At 49.2% G+C, this 26,253-nt stretch overlaps 1 protein-coding gene across 1 annotated transcript in view; it reads left to right on the top strand.

Annotated features, from left to right (window-relative positions):
• The window catches only part of LOC142557819 (salivary peroxidase/catechol oxidase-like), a 129,052-nt gene that overhangs the window by 42,222 nt on the left and 60,577 nt on the right, over window positions 1-26,253 (top strand). The window contains exons 5-11 of the mRNA XM_075669974.1: window positions 9,371-9,568; window positions 9,723-9,878; window positions 10,794-10,895; window positions 12,351-12,464; window positions 14,185-14,320; window positions 22,753-22,962; window positions 23,876-24,004. Coding sequence (XP_075526089.1) covers window positions 9,371-9,568; window positions 9,723-9,878; window positions 10,794-10,895; window positions 12,351-12,464; window positions 14,185-14,320; window positions 22,753-22,962; window positions 23,876-24,004 — 1,045 coding nt within the window. The remainder of the gene's footprint in view (window positions 1-9,370; window positions 9,569-9,722; window positions 9,879-10,793; window positions 10,896-12,350; window positions 12,465-14,184; window positions 14,321-22,752; window positions 22,963-23,875; window positions 24,005-26,253) is intronic.

Raw genomic sequence — 26,253 nt, 5'->3', positions numbered from 1 at the left:
TCGCATGTGTTTCCCCGTTATTAATTTTGGCTTGACGAAGCAAGTGTTGCCTGAAGGCATAGCGGTGGCCACGCTCCGGTCAGTGACAGACGACCACGTCACTGCTTTTGGAGCCGACGCGTCTCCAGATCATCCTGATTACCCACAGGATGCATTGTACCTCGACGGCCCATTACGTCCCATGGTCGCTCCGGACCTCGCACCTGACCAAACAGCCACCCTGTATCGCATTTTGCTTTCCGACCGCGACATATTTGACACTGACAATCGGCCACTTGGCCAGACGTCCCTTGTGAAGCATCGCATAAACACTGGTGTTGCAGTTCCCATTAACCGCCGACCATATCGCATTCCATGGCAGAGCGGCAAGTTATTCAGCAGGAAGTAAGCAAAATGCTCGCCAGAGGTATTGTTCAGCCCTCGTCGAGTCCTTGGGCGTCGCCGGTCGTGCTCGTCAAAAAGAAAGATGGCTCGTGGCGTTTTTGCGTTGATTACCGCCACCTCAACCGAATTACTAAATAGGACGTTTACCCTTTACCACGAATCGACGGCGCTCTTGATTGTCTTCACGGTGCCAAATAATTTTCGTCCATCACCCTTCGATCTGGTTATTGGCAGATTTCCGTCGATGAGGAAGACCAAGAAAAGACCGGTTTCGTCACTCCAGATGGCCTCTGCCAATTCAAGGTTATGCCGTCCGGTTTCTGCAATGCTCCCACCACGTTCGAACGGCTGATCGACTCTGCTTCAAGGTTTCAAATGGTCAATTTGCCTTTGTTACCTCGACGACATCCTTGCGTTTTCTCCTACCTTTGAGACGCACCTTGCGCACGTCGCAGCTATCCTTGACGTCTTCCGCAAGGCTGGGCTCCAATTAGACTCATCGAAGTGCCACTTCGGGCGCCGACACATTACAGTGCTAGGTCATCTCGTCGATGCTTGCGGAGTACAACCCGACCCGGAGAAGGCTCGAGCAGTAACGGCTTTTCCTGTACCTCAGTCTGTCAAAGACGTCCGGAGTTTTGTGGGGTTTTGTTCTTATTTCCAACGGTTCGTAAAAGATTTCGCAGCAATCGCTCGACCACTCACTGAACTTCTGAAGAAAGAAGCGCCTTTCACGTGGGGTCCCCCTCAGGCTGGCGCATTTTTACGGCTTATCACGATTGTCACCAAGCCACCGGTCTTGGCCCACTTTGACCCGTCCGCACCTACAGAGGTCCGAACCGGTGCCAGTGGTTATGGGATCGGCGCCGTCTTATCGCAACGCCAACATGGACACGACCGCGTTATATCCTACGTTAGCCGGCTCCTGACAACTTCAGAGCGTAACTATTTGATTACCGAGCGCGAATGTCTTGCTCTCGTCTGGGCTGTTTCAAATTTCCGCCCATACTTATATGGCAAGCCCTTTTCAGTAATCACAGACCATCATGCGCTCTGTTGGCTTTCGTCGCTCAAGGATCCTACTGGCCTGCTCGGTCGTTGGGTCCTTCGACTACAAGAATATCCCTACACAGTGACTTGCAAGTCGGGACGCCAACACCAGGACGCAGATTGCCTCTCTCGCTACCCAGTCGAAGACACGACCTCTATGTCTGATATTGACACCGACGCCTGTGTTCTCTCTGTTTTTCCACTGCTCCATGTCGTCGACGAGCAGCTCCATTAAAACACGTCGGCGGGCTAGTTGGTTAGAATCCATGGTAGAGTGTATAGGCGCGACTGGACGAGGACGTAGAAAGAAACAGATAAACAGACACAGCGCTTCACTTGCACACGCACATGTGCTCTTGCACACGTGTTCGGTTCAACGAAATGCACCACTCAATGTTCTTTTTTTGCTGTTACGTTTGTTTCCGCTCGCACGGTATATATTTATCGATGCGTGCGAAAATAAAATCTGTAGTTGAAAGTGAAGCGCTGTGTCTGTGTATCTGTTTCTTTCTACGTCCTCGTTCAGTCGCGCTTATACACTCTACCATCGCAGCGCCATTACCCGTCCTTGCGTATCATCGTTGACCGCCTGGAATCGTCATTTACCGACAGTTCCCTTCGCTTATTCACACTTCAAGATGGCGTACTCTACCGCCACACCGTTCACCCCGACGGCCCTGCATTACTCCTTGTGATCCCTAAACACCTTCGCTCGGCTCTTCTCCACGAACTTCACGACCTCCCCGCTGCCGGTCACCTGGGTGTGTCACGTACCTACGACCAGATCCGCCGACGCTTCTTTTGGCCAGCGCTCGGTCGCTCCGTTCGAAAGTACGTAGCTGCGTGTGAGAGGTGCCAGCGACGCAAGACACCAGCGACGCTCCCTGCTGGGTACCTTCAACCACTCGACGTTCCCGCGGAACCATTCTTTCGGCTTGGTTTGGACTTACTTGGCCCTTTTCTTCTTTCTACCTCTGGGAACAGGTGGATCGCTGTGGCCACGGATTACGCCACGCGCTATGCCATCACCCGAGCGCTTCCTACAAGCTGCACCACAGATGTCGCCGATTTTCTTCTACGCGACGTGATTTTATTGCGTGGAGTTCCGCGACAACTTCTCACAGACCGTGGCAGGACATTCCTATCGAAAGTTATCGCGGACAACCTGCAGTCCTGTGCCACGAGGCACAAGCTATCCACGTCATACCATCCGCAAGCAAATGGCCTCACGGAGCGCCTCAATCGCACTTTCACAGACATGCTCGCGAAATATGTCTCTTCAGACCACACTGACTGGGACCTCGCTCCACCGTTTGTCACATGTGCTTATAATTCCTCGCGCCACGACGCCACCAGTTATTCCCCATCTTTCCTTCTGTTCGGTCGAGAACCAGCGCTGCCCCTCGACACAACCCTCCCTGTTCACGCGGCACCTTCCAGTGAATATGCACTTGACGCCATCGCCCGCTGTGCCCACGCAAGAGGAATTGCCCGTGACCGCCTTCTGAAATCCCAAGAGAGTCAAAGGCGTTTGTACGACCGGTGACACCTAGACGTGAACTTCCCGCCTGGTTCCTTGATGCTTCTATGGTCTCCGTCGCGTCAGGTCGGCCTGTCAGAAAAACTGCTGTCCTGTTACTCTAGCCCATACCGAGTGCTTCGTGCCGTGACTTCCGTCACCTACGAGATCGCCCCTGACGCCCCATCTGCTTCCCAGTCCAGTGATATCGTGCACGTTACACGAATGAAGCAGTATCACCCTCCTAGTGATGACATTTAGACGCCCCGGGACATCGCTTCTGCCGCCGAGGGATTATGCTACACGTGTGTGATATTTGATTGTTTGAACGAGGCGCGTGGGCGCCATCACTCGAGAAAAGAGGAACTCGAAGAACGAACTGGGCTCGCGCTGTGAATCTAACCGGTCAGCGCTGCAACCGCCGTTGTAAATATAACCTGTAAATAGGTGCTCGTCTTACTGACTCGTCCTTCGCGTAACAGTATGGACGCTGGCCAGCTAAAAGAGAACTGGCTGAAGGCGGCATGACAGACAATGAAATACGTCAGGGAGACCGAGCTCACTGTCCACCTAGAGGAAAATCGCCTGGAGGAGGCGGCACGCAGCGTGGCCTCATCTCTCAACGCCAAGGAAAACCCGCACGACTGCACTCGCGGACCGCTGCCGTTCAAAGGAGCACAGCCAACTCAGTGCCAGAAAGTGACAATGAAATGTATGGTCCCATTCGCCAAAAGATGGCAATGATGTGTATGGTGCCTTGTATCTGCCTTTTGAACGTCGCTATTGGAAATGACGAATCAATCTTTAGCGTACTATAAGTTACACCTTGAGTGGTATTGTGAACAAACATTAAGAAGAACTCCGAAGCAATATTTTTTTTTGAACTTGTTTGAGCAGTAACTAGCATATGTAATGCGGTCCTGTACAAAAGGTTGGAGGCCAGAGACTGCATTTCCATATGTTTTGACTGGTTGCTCGCATCTGTCATTTTTGCCGCCAGAACTAAGTCTCAGTGTGCTGCCATGGCACCGCAGAATTCAGAGAGCAGAATTCTTCTCGTCCCTCGACTCGGGTTCAGGGTACTGGCAGGTCGCGATGGCTGTGACCGATCGCCAGAAAACCACATTCATTACGCCTGACGCCTTATATGAATTTAACGTGGTGCCTTTCGGGCTTCGTAACGCCCCTGCCACGTTTGAACGAATCAAAGCAACACGCTGCGTGGCCTGAAGTGGTCTACGTGTTTGTGTTATCTCGACTATGTCGTGGTTTTCTCACCTGATTTTCCGACTGATCTGCTCCGCCTCAGATATGTTTTGACCTGTCTGGGGAACGCTGGCCTCCAACTCAACCTCAAGAAGTGCCGCTTCGCCACGCGAGAGTTCACCATCTTAGGCCAAGTTGTGTCCAAGCATGGCGTTCTACCCAATCATGCAAAACTTCGAGCAGTCGCTGAGTTTCCGAAGCCTAAGACATCAGAGAACTTTGAAGCTTTGTGGGTCTATGCTCATATTTCCGGCGCTTTGTTTGGCATTTCGCATCGATCATGGCGCCATTGACACAGCTTCTACGCGGTGACGCCGACCTCTCCTCCTGGTCCCCTGCATGTGACTCCGTTTTTGCTACGCTGCGTCGTCTTCTCACCTCCCCACCTGTTATTTGCCATTTCAACCCGTCAGCTGCAACTGAGGTACATACAGACGCCTGCGAGGTCGGTCTCGGCGCCGTGCTCGCTTAACGAAAGCCCGGCTACACCGAATACGTTGTCGCGAAAAGAGTATAGCGCGGGCCTCTTTGCTTTCTTTCCGGGAATCTTGTGGGCTCCTCGACGCGAGGGAAGCCTTTGTACCGGCCGCCGCCGCCACACCTGAGACGTCACTACGCGCACATGACGCGTCCTCTGCCCACGCTCGGCTGTCAAAAGCTGATTAGTTATGGTCAAAGTGCTTTTGTGTACGGAGTGTTGACGCGACCATTTCTGGCCCCTTAAACTCTGGCGCTTATCGGATGCTGTCGGCCTGCCTGATTGGTCGGAGTAACGAAATAACCCATTAGGAGAAGCCTGCGCCTTCCGCCGGTCCGCGGGTCCCTTGGATACTGGGGAAACTTATTTAAGGAATAGTTTGGGGTAGTTTTGAGGTGTGAGCAAGTAGACAGCAGCAGACGGCGCAACTTCATCAGGGCAGACCAGGCCGGTCAGGCAGGCCGACGACGACGGGTATGACAACGTTCTGTTTGTAGATATTTTTGTACAATGTAAACTTAAGGTAAAATACCAAGTGAATAAACCTAGTTGTTGGAATGCTACCTCTCGTCGTTGTACCTGCGGATTTGGACATGCCCCTGCGAGAGCTCATCCCCCTTCATCTTCCGTCTCCCTGGTGAGCTGATGCGTCTGATATCTAACGGCTGCGTCACTTCGCTACGACGTAGTCGCCTATGCGAGTCGCACGCTCAAGAAATCTGAGGCCAATTACAGCGTGACCGAAAAAGAGTGCTTGGCTTTAGTATGGTCACTTGGCAAGTTCCTACCATACCTATAAGGGCGCCCATTCGATTTGGTCACAGATCACCACGCGCTTTGTTGGGTCGCCAACTTGAAAGATCCCACTGGCCGCCTAGCCCATTGGCCACTACGCATCCAGTGCAATATTCGCGTCGTATACCGCAGCGGGCGCACACACTCAGACGCAGACGCCCTGTCCCGTCCACCTTTACTTCCAGACTAGGCCTGCGGAACAACTTCCGCACACTCCGTGTCATCTCTCGACATGGACGCCTTTGCCACCGCACAACGTCGTGACCCGTGGATCACTTCTCTTTTTGACTTTCTATATGGATCATCGATCATCCCTGTATCCCGAACCCTCCGACGCCAAGCACTTCATTTCGCCATTCGTAACCAGCAGCTCCACTGACGCTATTGCGCTCCTGAAGGCCGTAGGTGGCTTCTGGTGATTGCCCGCACCTTAAGGTGACAAATCTGTGCCTCTTTCCACAACGATCCACTGTGTGGCCACGCCGGAGTTTTCAAGACGTACGAACGAATTCGCCACCGCTACTACTGGCGCGGCATGTACAATTTTGTACGAAAAATTCTTCAAGGTTGTCTTGACTGTCAACGCTGCAAATCGCTGCCTTTACGCCCGTCTGGTGCCTTGCAGCCGCTCCCGTGCCCTGACAAAGCCTTCGATCGCGTCGGCATCGACCTATACGGTCCGCTTCCTCTGGCACCATACGGCAATCGGTGGATCGTAATTGGTGTTGACCATTTGGCACGCTACGCCGAAACTGCTGCGTTACCAAGTGCTACAGCGCGGGATGTCGCCTCTTTCGTCCTACATCGCTTCGTCCTTCGACACGGCGGACCTCGAGAACTGCTCAGAGATAGAGGTCGCACCTTCCTCTCCGAAGTCGTCGAAGGTTTGCTTTCGGAATGCCACATTATCCATCAGACAAGCTCGGCATACCATCTCCAAACTAACGGGCTCACAGAGCGATTTAACCGCACACTTGGTGATATGCTCTCGACGTACGTGGCATCTGATCATGGTAACTGGGACCACATCCTTCCCTTCATCTCGTTCGCGTACAACACAGCGGTCCAGGCCACGACGGGATTTTCACCTTTCTTCCTCCTATATGCCCGCGAGCGTACGCATACCATCGACACACTCCTTCCATACCGTCCTGACGCCTCCGAGTGTCTAGCTGTGTCCGACGTCGCCCGACGAGCCGAAGAATGCCGCCAGCTAGCGCGCACCTTTACGGCAGAACAACAGTAGCGCCAGAAAAAAAACCGCACCGACTCGCCTCTAAGCACCACCTACGCTACAGGCTCTCTTGTGCGGCTGTCTGCCCCTTCCCAAACGCCGGGACTTTCCTCGAAACTCGTCCTAAAATTCGAAGGGCCTTACCGAGTCTTGGAGCGAACATCCCTGGTGAATTTTCCAATTGAGCCACTCTCACCACCTGACGACTTGCGCCGGCGTGGACGTGACATTCTCCACGTCTCGTGTCTCAAGCCCTACCACGACCCTGCGCCTCTCGATTATTAAGTCGCCAGGATGGCTCCGAGGGGAGATTGTGAAGAAGATTCGTCTCGCGGTGTACAGCCGCATCACCAACGCGCGGCTACAGGCACGCGCTGCGGATTGCTGGCGTCTTTGTGGACCTTGCTTCGGGCTGCCTCGCCGTTCCCGGTCGCTGTGCCTTTGCGTGAGGGGTCGCAAATCTTCTCGCCCCCCCCCTCTTTTTTTCTCTCTCTCTCTCTCTACCGCGACAACAGTTGCGCTGTGCCGGCACAACACGCGCTGAATGCTGCTTGTAGTGGCGCAGCGCTTTTAGAGCGGCCTTCGTACGACGGTGAATTAAGTAGGATTACCGGTTACGATGGTGTCCCATTTTCTGTTTATGACGATTGTACGATTGCTTTTGTTTACACACCTGAGCAGCTACTCACTTGCTCAGACACATACTCAACGTCGTCGTATGGAGGTAGCTGGAGTAAGCTAGGTATACGTATTTCTTTTCTAATGTGCACACACCAGAAGAAGTATGTGTTGCGGTAGTCGCACAGCGTTCTTTCCCTCTTGAGGTAGCCGTAGTACTCGGAATTGCTGAACGTAATTAACAGGTCCCCAGAAAGGCGCGGGGTCGCTTGCTACTGCTCTTGCTTATAGCACAATGGACGCTGTTTGTTGTCATGTGGCTCTTTCCCTGTCTTCTTTGAGTGTTCTTTGTGTGAATGTGAATTAAGTCGAATCACCGGTTATGTTGGTATACTACTTACTGTTTGAAATGAGGTTACAAACGGGTACACCTTTATTTATTTTTTTTAGTTGGGGGGGGGGGAGGGGGGAGCAGCTGGTCATTTCTAGCAAGTCAGTTGCTCAGGCAGAAGCCCAGCATCGTTGCGTAGCGGCAGATGCAGTATGCTGGTTTCAGGCATTTGTTTCTAAATGTGCTTACTCCAGTAGAAGTTTGTTACGGCAGACGCATAGTCTACATTTTATTAAGCAACGTAGCATACGGAATGACTGCTTCAGGGAACACCCGCTCAAACTGGCATGAGGTCATTTGCTACTTTGCGTCCATTATTTCATCTGTGTAGCGTTTTCTAACAATGTACAGTGTAACAATGTAGATGTGTTGTTTATGCAACATGTATGTTGCCATATTCTGTCAAGTGTTTAGATTCCCTTTGTAGTATAGCGGTACCCAACCTTGTGGTACTCGGCACGAGCACTTCATGCGGTAGGGTAGTGTTTCTCTCAGAGCAACACAATTAACAAGTGAAAACCGACTGGGCTTAGTAATATAGCGCATACAAAAGAGCAACCGTGATAGATTTACAGGTAAAGTCAGAACAGGCATATTGATTCTAATGGATCCCTATGTATCTATGCCGCGCACGGAAAGTTTTTGTTATTGTTATTTATTGTTATTATTATTTTCTGCACTAAGTCATGCTACTAAAGATAATTACATGGAATCTTAGGGGCCTTAGTAACCAGGCTAAACAGAAAACAGTGGCAAGATTCGCCAGGAGACAACAGTGTTACATCTAATGCTTACAAGAAGCAAACATAGATTCCTTTGTGAAAGTTCAAGGCCTGGAAAGGCTATTCCGGGCTAAAGGTTTTTTCTCGTTCCCTACCCACCAAACGTGTGAGGCAGGCATCATAGTAATAAATTGTCACTTCTCAATGGATGTCACTTGAGCTTTTATCCCGACGGTCGAATGGTAGCGCTCGATTTCGAGTACCGAACGGGCAAAGTTAGGCTCATAAACATTTATGCAACAGTCCAGTGATGGCGAGCTTTTATAGACAGAGATCGGGACCAAAAGGGTAGTGGAAAAAGCGAAAAAAAGAAAGAAAAACAAGGACTCATGCCAGAAGAAGTGCAAACAGCTTCCAAACGTAAAACAACAATGACGACGCGTAGGAAGATATGCTACAGCTTTATAATTAGGCTAATTTTCCAAAACAGTAAGTGCAAACAGGTTTATTGACTGAGAATTGTGAGCGGCAAACGCGGCGGCCGAACGGACGAGAGCCCGAGCGGCGGGCCCGTGCCCAGCGCCGGCGACGACGACGGGCCTGGGTTCGTCATCTTCACTGCGTCAGAATAAAAATCGAATAAACGACGTTTCTTTGCGGAACAAGTCATTGAAACAAATTGTCTGCTTAGCTGTGTTGGTTCCTTGGAAATCAAACAGTCAATCAAGTTTATTTTTCCTTTGACAGGTGGGGTCAGGACTAAAATTCGTAGTGGTTTGACTAAGGTCCCAACCTTCCTTTACATGTTTACAGGCAGTTGTAATAGCGAGCAGTTGTGTCTACATAAGTTCGCCACGCGTACTGCATAATGCCCGTTCGCCTGACATATTTTCCCGTCTGGTCCTGGGCGCAGATGTCAGTTCACCTCGTGTGGCAGCCGATGGTAGTCCGCTACCCAACGCACGCAAGATCTCGTACACAGTTCACCCGAACGCGAGCAACCCGGCCACCGACATCACGCACATGGTGATGCAGCTGGGACAGTTCATCGACCACGACATCGCCTTGGCACCCCTAATGCCCGATCCAGGGGAGATCGTCAACCTCGGAAGTGAGTGGACCGTGTTCACCAGACATTTCAAATGCAGTCGCCCCGGCGCAAATCTTCTTTACGCTATTGTTGCAAAAGATCGTGTCTTCTTCGACAAAGGGCGAACAACCTATTATTTCTGCGTGCTAGAACAGCGTCTCGTTCACTTCTGCAGACCCCAACAACGTCGTGGACTGCTGCTCTCCGGGGAGACGCAACGCGCCAAACTGTTTCTCCATCGATATCCCGTCGGATGACCCGTTTTTCGCTCGTTTCAACCAGGTTTGCATGAACCTTCCTCGCTCGGCTCCGTGTACACGTTGCACGCTAGGTAAGTTTGCTGGCGTAATTCCTCCCATTATCGTCAGAATAGTCATCATTGCATTTAAATCAACAGCCAAACGCGTGCCTCCTCAAGGGTTGTTCTATTACCTTGTTCGGGCGACGGCCGAACGTAAACCTAATTAGCTTGAATGTTTAACCTCAGCACTCCATGTAACCGTCTCCTGGAAATGGGTGTCAAGCTAATGGGTATCACGAGAGTTCAGACGCGGTATACGGCGTTTGAATTCTCATGATACTCATTTGTTACGTGCCAGCGCAGCGATGGTTTTAAAATATCGCCAATTCGAGTTTGCTATCGCGCGCTCCTTGAGCGGATGTTAAGTGCAAGGGCGCGATGCGATGGTACAGGCCGCTCCTTCTGTGACTGTCGTCTACGCAGTGCCGATAGGATCTGGGAGTACCTGGTCAATTCAACAGCTAGCCTGAAACGTACTCCTCCTTTGGCTGTTCGTGCCAATATCTCAAAAGGCTAGCCGCACTCGTCCCGCCCCGGCTTTTTCAGCTCTGCGCGCGGGAAGCCAGTCGTCATTAACCGAGTTCTCCTCGTGCATTTTAGATTTTTCGATGCTCTTGATTCCCTTCGCTATAATTTGTTCAGTTAATTACGTTCGATTCTTAAACGTGTGTTGAACGAAAGCCTCAATTTTAGATTAGATGCATTTCAATAATATTTTGACTGAATAAACAAAGTAATGCACCCATGTAATACGTTTTACCTGAATAGGAATACGATCTGCGAGAGTGTGCTGGAATTAAAAAAAAAAACATAAATGGGCACAATTTTCTACGCATTTCTTACAAAAAAAAGCCATAGGGCTAGAGACGCATGATTGTTGAATTTCTCTTAGCTGCACCGTTTAGTTGGTAAGCTGCATTACATACGTTAATGAATACCTTTCAGGACAGAGGCAACAGCAGGACATACTGACGTCCTACATAGACACTTCTCAAATCTACGGCAGCTCGGCGGCAGACACGCTTAGGCTTCGCACGATGAACCACGGTAAGCTGAAATTATATTAAGATCAAAAATTAGCAGTGCACCTGGATGGCCGACGTTGATTTCATATGGGACGCAACATTCGGGCCGGATGTGGTGGCTCACAAAAAAATATCATTTTTTTACTTGTCCGAAGAGAAAGCTTTGTCGCCAGTTCTGTTTTCTGGGTTTAAACATATTTGGAAAACAGACATCGGCTCACTAGATAACACCTGAACAAATGTTGCTGCGTTGAAGTGAGACAGCCAAATTCAGCCTAGTTTTCGAAGTTTGCTTCTTGCATGGAAAAGGATCTCGACAGTTGCTCCTGAAGAAAAGTCAGGTCGCTGAAGTTCTAAGAGTTCTACTTCATCCACACCGACACATCTGAATGCAATGCTAACCGCGGACATCTCTCCTACGTGCACTCAGGCCTCTAGCATTAGCCTCCGCGGCTGTGAGCTCGCTTCATTTGTGCCCAGCATCCTGCACTTATGATGTCTCCTAGATGGGAGGCATCATGAAGTACATTAGCTTTCATCGTGCTTTCTCTTCAGGTATTCAAATGGTTCAACCAAGCCATAAAATTGTTCTATTCAACTTAGTTGTGATTTGAGAGGGTCAGAGAAGTTGCAGTGGGTTGACACAAACGAAAATTTATGCATTGAAATCGGAAGTGTCATGTTCCGAGCTCTTATTCACGGACTGGTCAATTCTGATCATGTAGAATTAAGAAAAATCCATGCCTAAATGACTACAAACGTGTGTTGACAATAGCCATTCGAACTGCTTCGCGTAAGCGAAGGTTCACAGAGTATGCGGCCATTCTCACCTGCAGAATATTTCGATTAGACCCGTTTAACTTGTCCTAAAGTTCTTTTAATTATAGTTTTTCACCACTGGCGTGTTGTGGAAGTAGTACAACTGTTTCTGTTTCGGGCCCAAAAATATTTCCTTAATATTGCCATTACGGTCAGAGCCTGGCGACAAGTGCCCTTCGTTGTCTTCCAGCCTGAAATATTCATTGTTCGACCGATGTTGATCTGTTCGGGTCTCCATCTACCTGTGAACCTCTATTTTGTTTGGATTCCTCCGCGTAATCGTATTGAGCATTTTGCTGTGCGAAAAGTTTGAAAAATCTACGTCTGTTTACGTTTCGGCTATAGCACCTCAAAAGACAATCACGCCATTACATTGATTTTTTATTATTATCCTAACATTGAATGGCTGTAATACATGGAATATATAAGGCGACGATGCAGACGATAAAAGCCACGACTTGTAGGCAGACATAGATAAAGAGAAAATAACTCGGCCATTTTTGTCTATCAGCTTTTGAACGGCTAACAGAACAACAGGAAGGAAACTTTATGAAGGATACGATTAATTCGAGGGCCCGGAAAGGAGACATCGGTATAACAAGATCATCTGATCGTGCTGTGACCTCGAAGCTCCCCGATGGCTCGCAAACATTTGCAGGCCTTATGAAGAACCAGCGCGACCTTTTCGCGGGGGAGCTGCTTCCCCGGAGCTTCCATGCCGGCGAGGACCGCTGCAGCGACCCGTCAAAGGGGCAGTTCTGTTTCAGGGCAGGTGAGTGACACGTTTCGGGGCTAGGTTTCGGGGCGGTCGACCCTAGGCTAGGCTAGGGTCGACCGTATACACATAAGGGCATGTCGCACACTTATGGTGTTTGATTGCATACGACCTGGAATTGTACATTTAGCCTATGGTGCCTTGGAGGGAATCCAGCGTCATCGGTACCATACGAAAACTTGGGGGACGCTTAAGCTTCGTCTTTAACAAGCGTGGAACACGATAGCGTTATCGGGCCCCGTTTGCATCAACTTCTCATTCGCTCGCTATGGTCTTGAGTCACATGACTACTTAATTACTACAAGCGCACGCTCCGGCGCTTTGTGTCCTCGCGCCGACGTCGTGGCTCCACCTAGCAGTGCCTCCGCGCGCAGTGGAAGCATTCCGCTACTGCCCCAATGTCACGATCACAGGCAGTCCTTCACTCACGGCATGGTTGAGTTAAAGTGTCCACCGAGAAGCGAAACGGCTATTTCGGCTTTCCTTTCCATCAAAATCGAATTTTTATGCAATACAAACGATTGTTCAAGCACAATGAACTATCACAATCGTCATTAATTTCGCATAATTACCTCATTCATAATTAGGATATTCATAGTTACTCATGTATGCATCAGTACATGTCTCTAACATACTATATTAAGTTAAAGACACCAACCGACCCATTAGGTCAGCCTAGTATCCGCGCCTAGCGTCCGCGACCATTAAGACAGACCTCAAACGACAGCTGAAAAGGGGGTTTGAGTTTGAGTTTCCACGTAACAGAATTGCCATTTCTCGTATATACAAAATTCCAGTCCGACGCTATCGTGCATGTAGGTTGTGTGTAAGTCGTACTTTACGAGTTTTCCGACGCATTTTACTCAGAGAAGCTCAATTAGTTCAGCAAAGCCTATGCGCCACGCGGAAGGCATGCCTGGTTCGGGATGATTTTTTTCTCCAACGGAGAACGACAGCGACAACGGACTTTCTGGGACACGGGGCCCTTATAGCGCCAGCCTTGAAATCAGATTTATTCTGACTGCTTCAGCAGGTGGCCGAAGCGCACCGGTCCACCGTCGGGCGAGCGTCTCTGCCTTGACCGCGGCAGCCGCTGCGAGCCGTTTCTGAAAACGCGAAGCATGCGCGTTAAGAGAAGTCGCGTTATTTGCATGAATGAAACTGAAGAAAGCTGCGCATTAGGACAATGAAGGCCGTGGCGTGAGAAACTTGCTGCTTGCCTTTGCAGCTATTCGTTGAAATGAACGTCCCGTAAGAGAGCAAGCTTGAGCGCACGAGAGAGAAAGGTCCAGCATCTACTGAGCGTAACAGTACTGGTACTGTGGCCGAGCGGCAGTGTCTCTTTGATGTTTCAAACCTGTACTGTGGCAAATGTAAAACGCCGTGCTGGAGGGCTCCGAGTTATTTTGGCTTCTAGAAGGGCTCCTCCTCAAAGTGCACCTGTGCTTAGCTGTGCGAGTTCTTGCGTTCCAGTTCCGCTCAAATGTGGCGCAGTTCTGTGCATGAGAAAACGGTAAACAAAGTGCGTTTACGAAAAGTAACGATTCCAGACGAATGACGTTCACTATTTGGGCCGTACTTCAACAGCCTGCAAACCTTATAACACAAGTTTACGCAAGCTAATTTTCATTGCGCCTTTTTTTTTTTACTGCTCGACAGATGCCGTAATATGCTTCGCCCCATTTGCGTACGAGTGCATCGCGTTCCTTCTTTGCAGGCGACGAGCGCGTCAACGAGCACCCAGGCTTGACGGCCATCCACACAGTGTTTCTGCGCCAGCACAACCGCATTGCGCGTTTGCTGGGTCTGCTCAACTTCCGGCTTGGTGATGAGGAGCTCTTCCAGAGGACCAAGTGAGACACTCGCTTTTTTCGCAAGTACGGCGACGCACGCCGACAGCTGTGGTTGTGAGCTTGCCTTATCGTTCCACACAGCAGCGCGAAAGTCTGTCCATACGTCTTAGCTGTGGCTGTTCACAATTCCTCGAACGAAATCCTACCGGCAATTGACAGAAATTCCGAAGGCTTGCTCGCACGGATGTTAGCAGCCGAGGCCATCACTGAAGTCAAAATCTGCGCATATGCCAGGCGTACACAACGTGTTATTATTTAGCGTACTTTAGAGGCGCCTTCAGGAAATCAAAGGGGCAACAGGGGCACAAAAAAACTTGACCGGACTGGCTTGCCAAGGGTCTATAATATTGGCTGTGTACTATCCGGCACCGCCGTACGCCACTCGGCTCCCCGCAGGTCCGACCTGCAGTATAGACCTTTGCACTGAGGCTTCCACGGGCGCCGCCATATTTGGACTACTGGCGCCGCCTAGCGTCTGCTTGGCGGCGATCCCATACTGGACTGTCGTTGCTCAGCCTCAGCCGGCTCAGCGCTGCTGTTGCTATCCGTGTATTCTCCGTGTATTAAGTCTCCTCAGCGTCGTTTTGGGCCTTTGGTGCAAGTACCGCCAGTGTTGAGAGGTGTCGCTTTACTCATTAGGGCGAGAACTTTCCTGTTTTGAGCGCCTATGGCTGCGAATCAGTCGGTGCGATTGCGGAATGGCGTCGACTTGAAGATGAACATAAACAGATATTAAACGCGCTAGGCGCGTTTCGAAAAAATCAGTCTGACAGTCGTGCATACACTCGTCAGAGGAGGACTGGAAGATGGGGCCGCCTGTGGCACAAGGTTTTCTTTTGCCCTCTGGAAATAAAAGGGGAGCGCTTATTACCGACGTTATCGTCAACACAACGTGTGAGCCTATCTTCTTCGGCACTTGGATGTCCGTAATACGCCGCCGCCCCTTCACGACCTACTATTAATACGGAAACGACCACTGTCATCACGCTTGCCAAAACTTTACCTTGTTTGCTCATATTTGCATATTTATAGCCCATCTAAACATTAGAGGCTGACCATGGAGACACACACAGCGCATCTTACCTTCCTCGCGTATCCGAGCTGAAGCATCGGCTCTGGATTCTCAGATTTCCGCTTCATGTCGATAAAATTAATCGAGCAGACGCGCGACGACTCCGTGGGGACGAATCCCTTACGATCTACAGCGCTAATCCAGCGATGCTTCAGTACCGCGTCGGCAGGAAACCGATACAACCGGTACATGATGCAGCCGCAGTCCTCTTGCAGAACATTGTGCGTGCTGCACTGCACTTTTCTTGCTGCATTGCGCTTCTTCTGGTTGTTCGAACAACCGTACACAGCGCAGTGCTGCCCGGACGTTCGCATAGCCTGTGCGGATAAGCATAAAATCGCGAAAACGTCGTGCAGTCAATGCGGGAACTGCGCGCGTGACAGTCCAGCAAGAGATGGCAACTATGAGACGCTAGCTACTCTCGATACCGGGGGCCTGATATCCGTTTCCCACTCTCTGGTTCGAGGCTTCCGGTGCAAAGGTCTATACCTGCAGTACGCCGTTGCTGTATCTGCCGCCGCCCCCCGTGGGTGAGCCGCCCGATCCATCTCAGATGGTGCTCTCGTGAGGCTGCTGGTTATTATTCTGACTTTCGCTTGCTACATGTTGTCATAGGACCAAACCACACCAGGGACTAAGCAGGGTGGTCAGACCTAGGGGGCGCTATAGGCACAAGCTGAACGGAAGCTGCCCCGCCCTGCCGGCCTGCAGGCGAAACAGCCACTGCCTTAAAGTTTGGTAAAGCCGGAACATCTTACCTCTCGGGTTCACCGGTATGACGATCAATTACCGACATGGTCTGTCTCAGAAATGGGGTAACCTATTACTTCCGTAAGTATTTGTGTAATTTTCGCGTATATTTGCTCATAATTTGTGTTTATCTTGGGCAGTGATTCCAATTATTCAGAACGTATATCGCGTAACTCTAGCCGTGAAGCTGATTCTCAGGGATTATTCATTGGTCAGACGAAGGCATCCTGCACGCATTGTTCCTCCTGAAACCTGTATACAGATTGGTCGTCCCACATCATCATCATCATCATCATCATCATCAGCCTAGTTACGCCCACTGCAGGGCAAAGGCCTCTCCCATACTTCTCCAACTACCCCGGTCATGTACTAATTGTGGCCATGTTGTCCCTGCAAACATCTTAATTTCATCCGCCCACCTAACTTTCTGCCGCCCCCTGCTACGCTTCCCTTCCCTTGGAATCCAGTCCGTAACCCTTAATGACCATCGGTTATCTTCCCTCCTCATTACATGTCCTGCCCATGCCCATTTCTTTTTCTTGATTTCAACTAAGATGTCGTTTACCCGCGTTTGTTGACTCACCCAATCTGCTCTTTTCTTATCCCTTAACGTTACACCCATCATTCTTCTTTCCGTAGCTCGTTGCGTCGTCCTCAATTTCAGCAGAACCCTTTTCGTAAGCCTCCAGGTTTCTGCCCCATATGTGAGTACTGGTAACACACAGCTGTTATACACTTTCCTTTTGAGGGATAGTGGCAACCTGCTGTTCATGATTTGAGAATGCCTGCCAAACGCACCCCAGCCCATTCTTATTCTTCTGGTTATTTCAGTCTCATGATCCGGATCCGTGGTCACTACCTGCCCTAAGTAGATGTATTCCCTTACCACTTCCAGTGCTTCGCTACCTATCGTAAACTGCTGTTCTCTTCCGAGCCTGTTAAACATTACTTTAGTTTTCTGCAGATTAATTTTTAGACCTATCCTTCGGCTTTGCCTCTCCAGGTCAGTGAGCATGCATTGCAGTTGGTCACCTGAGTTACTAAGCAAGGCAATATCATCAGCGAATCGCAAGTTACTAAGGTATTCTCCATTAACTTTTATTCACAATTCTTCCCAATCCAGGTCTCTGATACCTCCTGTAAACAGACTGTGAATAGCATTGGAGAGATCGTATCTCCATGCCTGACGCCTTTCTTTATTGGGATTTTGCTGCTTTCTTTATGGAGGACTACGGTGGCTGTGGAGCCGCTATATATATCTTTCAGTATTTTTACATACGGCTCGTCTACACCCTGATTCCGCAATGCCTCCATGACTGCTGAGGTTCCGACAGAATCGAACGCTTTCTCGTAATCAACGAAAGCTATATATAAGGGTTGGTTATATTCCGCACATTTCTCTATCACCTGATTGATAGTGTGAATATGGTCTATGGTTGCATAGCCTTTAAGGAATCCTGCCTGGTCCTTTGCTTGACAGAAGTCTAAGGTGTTCCTGATTCTATTTGCGATTACCTTAGTAAATAGTTTGTAGGCCACGGACAGTAAGCTGATCGGTCTATAATTTTTCAAGTCTTTGGCGTCCCCTTTCTTATGGATTAGGATTATGTTAGCGTTCTTCCAAGATTCCGGTACGCTCGAGGTTATGAGGCATTGCGTATACAGGGTGGCCAGTTTCTCTAGAACAATCTGACCACCATCCTTCAACAAATCTGCTGTTACCTGATCCTCCCCAGCTGCCTTCCCCCTTTGCATAGCTCCTAAGGCTTTCTTTACTTCTTCTGGCGTTACCTGTGGGATTTCGAATTCCTCTAGGCTATTCCCTCTTCCACTATCGTCGTGGGTACCACTGGTACTGTATAAATCTCTATAGAACTCCTCAGCCACTTGAACTATCTCATCCATATTGGTAACGATATTGCCGGCTTTGTCTCTTAACGCACACGTCTGATTCTTGCCTATTCCTAGTTTCTTCTTCACTGTTTTTAGGCTTCCTCCGTTCCTGAGAGCCTGTTCAATTCTATCCATATTATAGTTTCTGATGTCCGCTGTCTTACGCTTGTTGATTAACTTAGAAAGTTCTGCCAGTTCTATTCTAGCTGTAGGGTTAGAGGCTTTCATACATTGGCGTTTCTTGATCAGATCTTTCGTCTCCTGCGATAGCTTACTGGTTTCCTGTATAACGGCGTTACCACCGACTTCTATTGCGCACTCCTTAATGATGCCCATGAGATTGTCGTGCATTGCTGCAACACTAAGGTCCTCTTCCTGAGTTAAAGCCGAGTACCTGTTCTGTAGCTTGATCCGGAATTCCTCTAGTTTCCCTCTTACCGCTAGCTCATTGATTGGCTTCTTGTGTACCAGTTTCTTCCGTTCCCTCCTCAAGTCTAGGCTAATTCGAGTTCTTACCATTCTATGGTCACTGCAGCGTACCTTGCCGAGCACGTCTACATCTTGTATGATGCCAGGGTTCGCGCAGAGTATGAAGTCGATTTCGTTTCTAGTCTCACCATTCGGGCTCCTCCACGTCCACTTTCGACTAACCCGCTTGCGGAAAAAGGTGTTCATTATCCGCATATTATTCTGTTCTGCAAAACTCTACTAATAATTCTCCTCTGCTATTCCTAGAGCCTATGCCATATTCCCCCCCTGACTTGTCTCCAGCCTGCTTCTTGCCTACCCTGGCATTGATGTCGCCCATCAGTATAGTGTATTTTGTTTTGACTTTACCCATCGCCGATTCCACGTCTTCATAAAAGCTTTCGACTTCCTGGTCATCATGACTGCATGTAGGGGCATAGACTTGTACCACCTTCAATTTGTACCTCTTATTAAGCTTCACAACAAGACCTTCCACCCTCTCGTTAATGCTATAGAATTCCTGTATGTTACCAGCTATTTCCTTATTAATCAGGAATCCGACTCCTAGTTCTCGTCTCTCTGCTAAGCCCCGGTAACACAGTACATGCCCGCTTTTTCGCACTGTATATGCTTCTTTTGTCCTCCTAACCTCACTGAGCCCTATTATATCCCATTTACTACCCTCTAATTCCTCCAATAACACTGCTAGACTCGCCTCGCTAGATAGCGTTCTAACGTTAAATGTTGCCAGGTTCAGATTCCAATGGCGGCCTGTCCGGAGCCAGGTATTCTTAGCACCCTCTGCAGCGTCACAGATCTGACCGCCGCCGTGGTCAGTTGCTTCGCGGCTGCTGGGGACTGAGGGCCGGGGTTTGATTGTTGTATTCATATAGGAGGTTGTGGCCCAGTACTGCACCAGGGTGGCCAATCCTGCTCTGGTGAGAGAGTGCGTTACCGGTTCTGGTCACCGGGATCAGGCCGCACTCCAGGCCTGTTTGTGCAATTTTCTCAACACACGTTTTTTTTTTGTATTTTCCGATTGAGAATTGCGCTGCACCGGGATTTGAATCACGGTCCTTTTGCACTGGAGACGGATACTCTACCGTCCCCGCAGGAGTTAAATTAAAAATTGGAGAATGGGGTTTTGCGTGACAAAACCACTTTCTGATTATGCACGCCTTAGTGGAGGACTCCGAAAATTTCGACCACCTGGGGTTCTTTAACGTGCACCAAATTCTAAGTACACGGGTGTTTTCGCATTTCGCCCCCATCGAAATGCGGCCGCCGTGGCCGGGGTCCGATCCCGCGACCTCGTGCTCAGCAGTCTAACACCATGACCACTGAGCAACCACGGCGGGTCCCGCAGGAGTTGTACGCCTCATTTAACCTACAGTGGTGCCCAATTTGATCAGTCAAGGTGGGCCAATCTGAGCTCGGTTATACCGCATGGATGGCACTCGGCTAGAGAACCTGGTATTTATGACCTGCACATGTGTGGCCACACATAATTGAGGATATATAATTTTTTCTTTTAGGAGGGTTTCCGTACAGTGATAAAATGAAGGAAAAGACATTAAAAAAAAGAAAAGAAAAGAAAGGGGAAAAAAAAAGGAACATAACTTGTGATTTGAACTCGTGATCCTTCAATGTTGCCCGGAAAGGTAGCTCAGTCGGTTGGTTCGTCAAGCCAGCGGTTACTTTCAAGCACTATAGCTCCTGCTCCGAGCCTCATACTTATGTGGAAAGGGGCTGGTGTTGTCCGCGACAGTCGATTTTTGCTTTTGGTTGGAAGGCATAATTTCTTGGAAAAATGGCCGCCAGAGGAGCAGCGTGAACTCGAGCGGCTTTAGAGACTAGGAAAACTGCCTTACAACATTTAGACTTGAGGGGAAGCTTCGTTAACAAACTATAACACGGCAATCAGCACTCGAATATAATTATAACCCTAATAATAATTGTAAATATTCATCTCATCTATAGGATCTAAAGCGCGCGCGGTTTCTTGCCTCTGCGTGTAGTAGTTAAGAGAGCCAGTTTAAGGGCGGAGAAGAGGGAAGGAAAAGAAAGCAAACTTGCAGCGCCGTGGTTTTAAGGCGCAACCGTGGTAGAGAAACGGAAAGGCGATATAAGCATGCGTGGCCATGACACGCACACGACAAACTGCCTTACAATATTTAGACTTGAGGGGAAGCTTCGTTAACAAACTATAACACGGCAATGAGCACTCGAATACGACGAGAGAAATAATTGAGACGTGGAAAATTCCCTTGAAATAAATCTGGTTTGCGAGACAAATGCTTGTATGTATTGAATCTCTTAAAAGATGAGGGGGGAAATATGCGCTCACCGAGAGGGCGTCGTCAGCACGAGACCACCACCAGGCTCCTTACGGGGATGTGGAGAGCTTCGCGGCCGGAACGAAGCCTCCCCTCTCCGCCGGCCAGGCGTGGAAAACGCGCTTTCCGATCGCTCAAGGTTGCGTAGGAATAGTATAGTTCTAGCGTCTAGGAAAAGCTTTAACAGGTGCGAGGACGGCACGCATAGCGTGGGAAGCTAGCCGCCGGAATAGCTATCTTCGAGAGCTATTCTATATTATATTATATTATACTTCGAGAGCTATGACTGATGCTTTTCTATATATATGTATTCATCTCATCTATGCGATCGCATGCGCGTGCTGTTTCTTTGTCTCTGCGTGTAGTAGTTAAGAGAGCCAGTTTAAGGGTGGAGAAGAGGGAAGGAAAGGAAAGCAAACTTGCAGCGCCGTGGTTTTAAAGCGCAACCGTGGTAGAGAAACGGAAAGGCGATATAAGCATGCGTGGCCATGATACGCACACGACAAACTGCCTTACAATATTTAGAATTGAGGGGTAGTTTCGTTAACAAACTATAACACGGCAATCAGCACTCGAATATAATTATAACCCTAATAATAATTGTAAATATTCATCTCATCTATAGGATCTAAAGCGCGCGCTGTTTCTTGCCTCTGCGTGTAGTAGTTAAGAGAGCCAGTTTAAGGGCGGAGAAGAGGGAAGGAAAAGAAAGCAAACTTGCAGCGCCGTGGTTTTAAGGCGCAACCGTGGTAGAGAAACGGAAAGGCGATATAAGCATGCGTGGCCATGACACGCACACGACAAACTGCCTTACAATATTTAGACTTGAGGGGAAGCTTCGTTAACAAACTATAACACGGCAATGAGCACTCGAATACGACGAGAGAAATAATTGAGACGTGGAAAATTCCCTTGAAATAAATCTGGTTTGCGAGACAAATGCTTGTATGTATTGAATCTCTTAAAAGATTCAACATAACTTGAGCCAAAGCTTTAAACATGAAAGGCACTCCTGGCGCGAGTTGAACCGAATGCATCATCTTGGCACTGGCGTAGAGTTACTCAGGCTATTTTTTATTTTCCCCTTACCTAACTGATTAGCCATGTTTAATTAATCAACTTTTTAAGTCTTGGCTGCAGACCGCAACTGTCGTGGCTCGGTGCGTGGCAGGATGCACTGCATTCGAAGCAGACAATTCTTGTTCCTGGCTGAAGTAGTAAAGGCAAGGCGCAGAAGACCAGGACTCAAGAAGAAGAACACAAGCGACAGGACCGGCGCCCGGTCCTCTCGTTCTATATATATATATATATATATATATATATATATATATATATATATATATATATATATATATATATATATATATATATATATACATAGAACAAGGGAAGGAGCGGTGGGACATTTTCTGAGCCTGGTTTCCAACCTACACTGGGAGAGAAAAAGCGGGTGGACAGAGTAGAAAGAAGAAAGGGGTAAGCTCAACAGCGCTGTGGTGGGTTTCTGTGTGTATGACGGTAGGGTTGCCAAATTTAGCGGGACAGACCCGAATTTTGAGTCGGAACGATCCCCACTTAAAAGCGCGCTGCTTCATGGACACTTCCACCAGTTGCTGATGACGCCTTAACGACCCGAAAACGATTAAAACTTGCGCTCATTTTTAAAGACGTCGGGGTAAGTTTTTTTTTTTTTTCGATTCGTACACCAGCTGATCACGAGGACCGTTATTCTGTTCTAAAGAAGACAGCAGAAACGTAACGCTCTATGGACTGTTATGGAGGGCACAATTTTTAAATGCAGAGCCGCTTGAAGGACGCTAAACATGCTATTTCAATCCAGTTAACCTTTAGTAGTAAGCTAGTGCTAGTTATTCAGAGAGACGAATAAGGAAGCATTGTGCGCGCGGCTGCAGGCGAATCGTGGAGTGCCAGTTTCAGCACATCGTGTACTCGGAGTGGCTGCCCATCGTCGTGGGGCCTCAGACGATGACTCGCTTCGGACTGGCGCCCCGGTCCAGTGGCTCCACCACGTACAATGACAGCGTGGACGCGACCATGCTGAACGAGTTCGCCGCAGCCGCATTCCGCCTGGGACACACGCTCATCGACGGAACCTTCGCCGCGTGAGAGCTGCTCATTCGTGTAGCGCTGACGCCACCGTCGTGGCACAGCCGTCAGTAGTGCGACACTGCGGTCGTGCGCGTCATGCGCTGGAAGTCGCGTGATGACATTGAAAGAAAAGCGGCATGAGCGAGGTGGCATCTTTCATGTCACCAATGTCCCCTTTAAAAGCACTCCTTTTCTTTTATGGGGGGGGGGGGAGGTGAGGGGTATGGCGTGGCTGCGGCTGTTGCTGCTTTGCCGGCTGGTATGTCTCCTTTACATCAGCGTGGCCCATAGTTCTCAAAAAGCTGCATCTTCCAGTCGTTTAACACTGCTGAAAACAGACACGCGTACATGAAAACGAAAAGACAACTCGTATTTCCAATTAGAGCGCTTTTTATTTTTATATGCTTATATAGTTAACACATCGAACCACGCAAGCTATCGTAGCATAAGACTCAAATCCTAAATAAATAATATTTAGTGCGCATAAATCAAGAGAAATTTCAGAGTAAATACACAAATAAGGAGCACATGGCTTCGTTAGCTTCGATAAGAAGTGAAGTGCGAACTGGTAATATAACTCTAGCTAGTAATTAAACGAGAAATAATATGAATTACCCTGATTAAATTTTATAACCGATGCAGTCAGACGGTTTATCCTGATGCGCCTGTTCAAAGACCGTCCTCCAGGCACTTAATAACAGCTTTCAGACCTGCAAAAGTTGAGGCGCTTAATTTCTGCAGATCAATAAGTCCCACTTACTAGCAGCAAGAAAACCGATGTGCGAAGAGCGCACTGCACTTAGCCGAGGGCCATGAGTAACGACACCTCACCATCAGGCGAGCCCCAATCGATCATACTTATCCAGCCGTGAGCTTCCAAACGGTTGCGGTCGGAATGCGGGTGACATTTCCCTTCTGTACTTGCAGCAAATATCTGCTGGGCGGAACCACCTTCGAACTGCAGGACAACTATTTCTTCCCGTTCGAGTTCTACGACGGCTTCCTCGAGCCAGTCCTTCGGGGCCTTATGCAACAGCGTGCGCAGGCATTCGACAGGTGAGCATGCTCTCAGTATCGCGGGCCGCAGGTTGCTCCTCTCTAACACCGTCTGCACTCCACCGAGAAAAGGGCGCTCGGCCTGAAGAGGGATGCTTGCAGCACTGCTGATCGAGGCTGCGCGCTCCCTACGTGCACTCTTGGAAGGCCGCATACACGACTGCACGCAGCTAAGCAAGTCGCAAGCAATTTATTTACCTTGAGCACCCGAAGACGCTTTAGAAGTGCGTGGGTTTGCACCCAGATTCTGGGGCCCTATAACGTAAAACCATTCCAACATGTTTTTATTACAATCTCCTGACGTCGAATTTGCGTAACCACTGACGCAAGCACCGGGCGGTCACCCTCAGGGTTGTCTGAACAGACCAATCAAACGCTCTCCTCGTTCATAGGAGGTCACTTTTGTTTGCTTGAAAAACGAATAACATTGTCTACACTGAGCGGCTTGTCGTATCTAATTGGCTGACAAGAGGCGAGGAGAATGCTCAAGTGGAGAGGGACTCGATGGGGCAGAGCCAGTGCACTGAAAAGCGATAACCGGATGAAGAAGGTGGTGCGGCCGTGTGTGATTGTTCCGCTTTCCTTACTTAGCTTGCGGTGGCTGGTCGAAAATCGCGGCGGCATGCAACGGAAGCTTAAGAATGACCCTAAAACGGGTCCTCAGCAGAGAAGAGTTGGCCGAATGAGATCGTAAACGTGCCGAAAGTGCTCGAAAACGTTACGCGGCCACGCAAGAAGATTTATTATACGCATGCTCTCTGGCAGATGCGAGTAGCCAGTGCCTGAGCTATCGGCGGCAGCCATCTTTTATTCCTTTCGGAACGGGGCAGCCTGCGGCTATTCAGAAGAAAATTCAGTTTTGTTCGGCATATTAATGCATCTTTAATGCGTACACGTCACTTTGACGCGGTGAGTTTTCGCGGTTATGAGACGTCGCGTGACAGGCAGGTGAAGTGGGTGCAGCCAGAAAACTTTTGACCAATAGCCGGGGGCTAATGGCGAAAAGGCGTCGAGCCAGAAATAACTTTTTCTTTTTTCGGTCAAATCATGCATAATCAATGTGTACACATCATATCGGATGGGGAGGTATCGCGGTTTCCGTGACGTCGCGTGACAGACAGGTGAAGTGGGGGTGGTCCAAAAAAGTTTTTGACCAATCACAAAGGGCTGATAGCAGAAATGGAATAGAAAAGTTTGGAATAGTTTTACGTTATAGCGCTCCTGGATGCGCAGAAAGCAACGTACGTGGTTTTTCAGCAGCCTAGCTAACGAGAGGCATTTAGCGCCAGTGTACGGCGGCTGGTAATTCCAGTCATTTGACGCATATAAAATGAATTGTAGTTGATAAAATAATTAAGAAAAAACCTCTTGAATGGGTGTATAAACACTGCTTACTTGACTTGCGGGGCAAGATTGGCTTTCATGCCTGAAGGGTGTTCAGGAAAGAATGCACGCAGACATTTCGCACGGTGAGCGTGTATGGTCTTGTACACTGAACGCTCTCGGCAAGCGCTCGGTCGTAAACGCATTAGTTCGTCTCTCGTTGCACCATGACAAGTTCGGGAATGTGTTGCGTCGTGGTTTCTAGCAATCAATGATTGGCACCAGGCTGTCGTAGTTCGGTGCGTGGCAGGATGCACTGCATTCGACGCAGACAATTCTTGTTCATGCTTGAACTAGTAAAGGCAAGGCGCAGAAGACCAGGACTCAAGAAGAAGAACACAAACGACAGGACCGGGCGCCGGTCCTGTCGTTTGTGTTCTTCTTGAGTCCTGGTCTTCTGCGCCTTGCCTTTACTACTTCAAGCATGAACCAATTAGCCCGAGCAAGAGTTTTTCTTGTTCCTGGGCTTGCAATAGCTTAAACCTCGAGGAGTGCTCCTTTACGTATGACTGGACTGACTAGAGCGCAACTGCTCAAGCTGAGTGTTGGCTGCATGGACGTGCGAGAACGCTTATACAGACAAGGACGTGTGCCCAGTCCATCGTGTACGTCTTGCGGCTGCTGCGAGACACTTCAGCACCTTATATCGGAGTATCCCGCTTTCCGTGCGCAGCGCATGTCGCTAGTGAGAGACTGTCATCTCCTGCGGTGTACGACACTCGACGAATGTTTGTGTCCCAGTGGTTGTACGTCTCGAAGTGATCAGGCTCATCACGCTCTACCTACTTTTCCCGAATTAACTAACTTAGGTTCACGTTTGTAGCGTCGATACTATTTCTTCCATTTACCATTCTGTAGTTGCGTCA

This window comes from Dermacentor variabilis, chromosome 9, assembly GCF_050947875.1.
Source record: "Dermacentor variabilis isolate Ectoservices chromosome 9, ASM5094787v1, whole genome shotgun sequence".
In the NCBI taxonomy this organism is placed as follows: domain Eukaryota; kingdom Metazoa; phylum Arthropoda; class Arachnida; order Ixodida; family Ixodidae; genus Dermacentor; species Dermacentor variabilis.
This window is presented reverse-complemented; position numbering and strand designations above follow the sequence as displayed.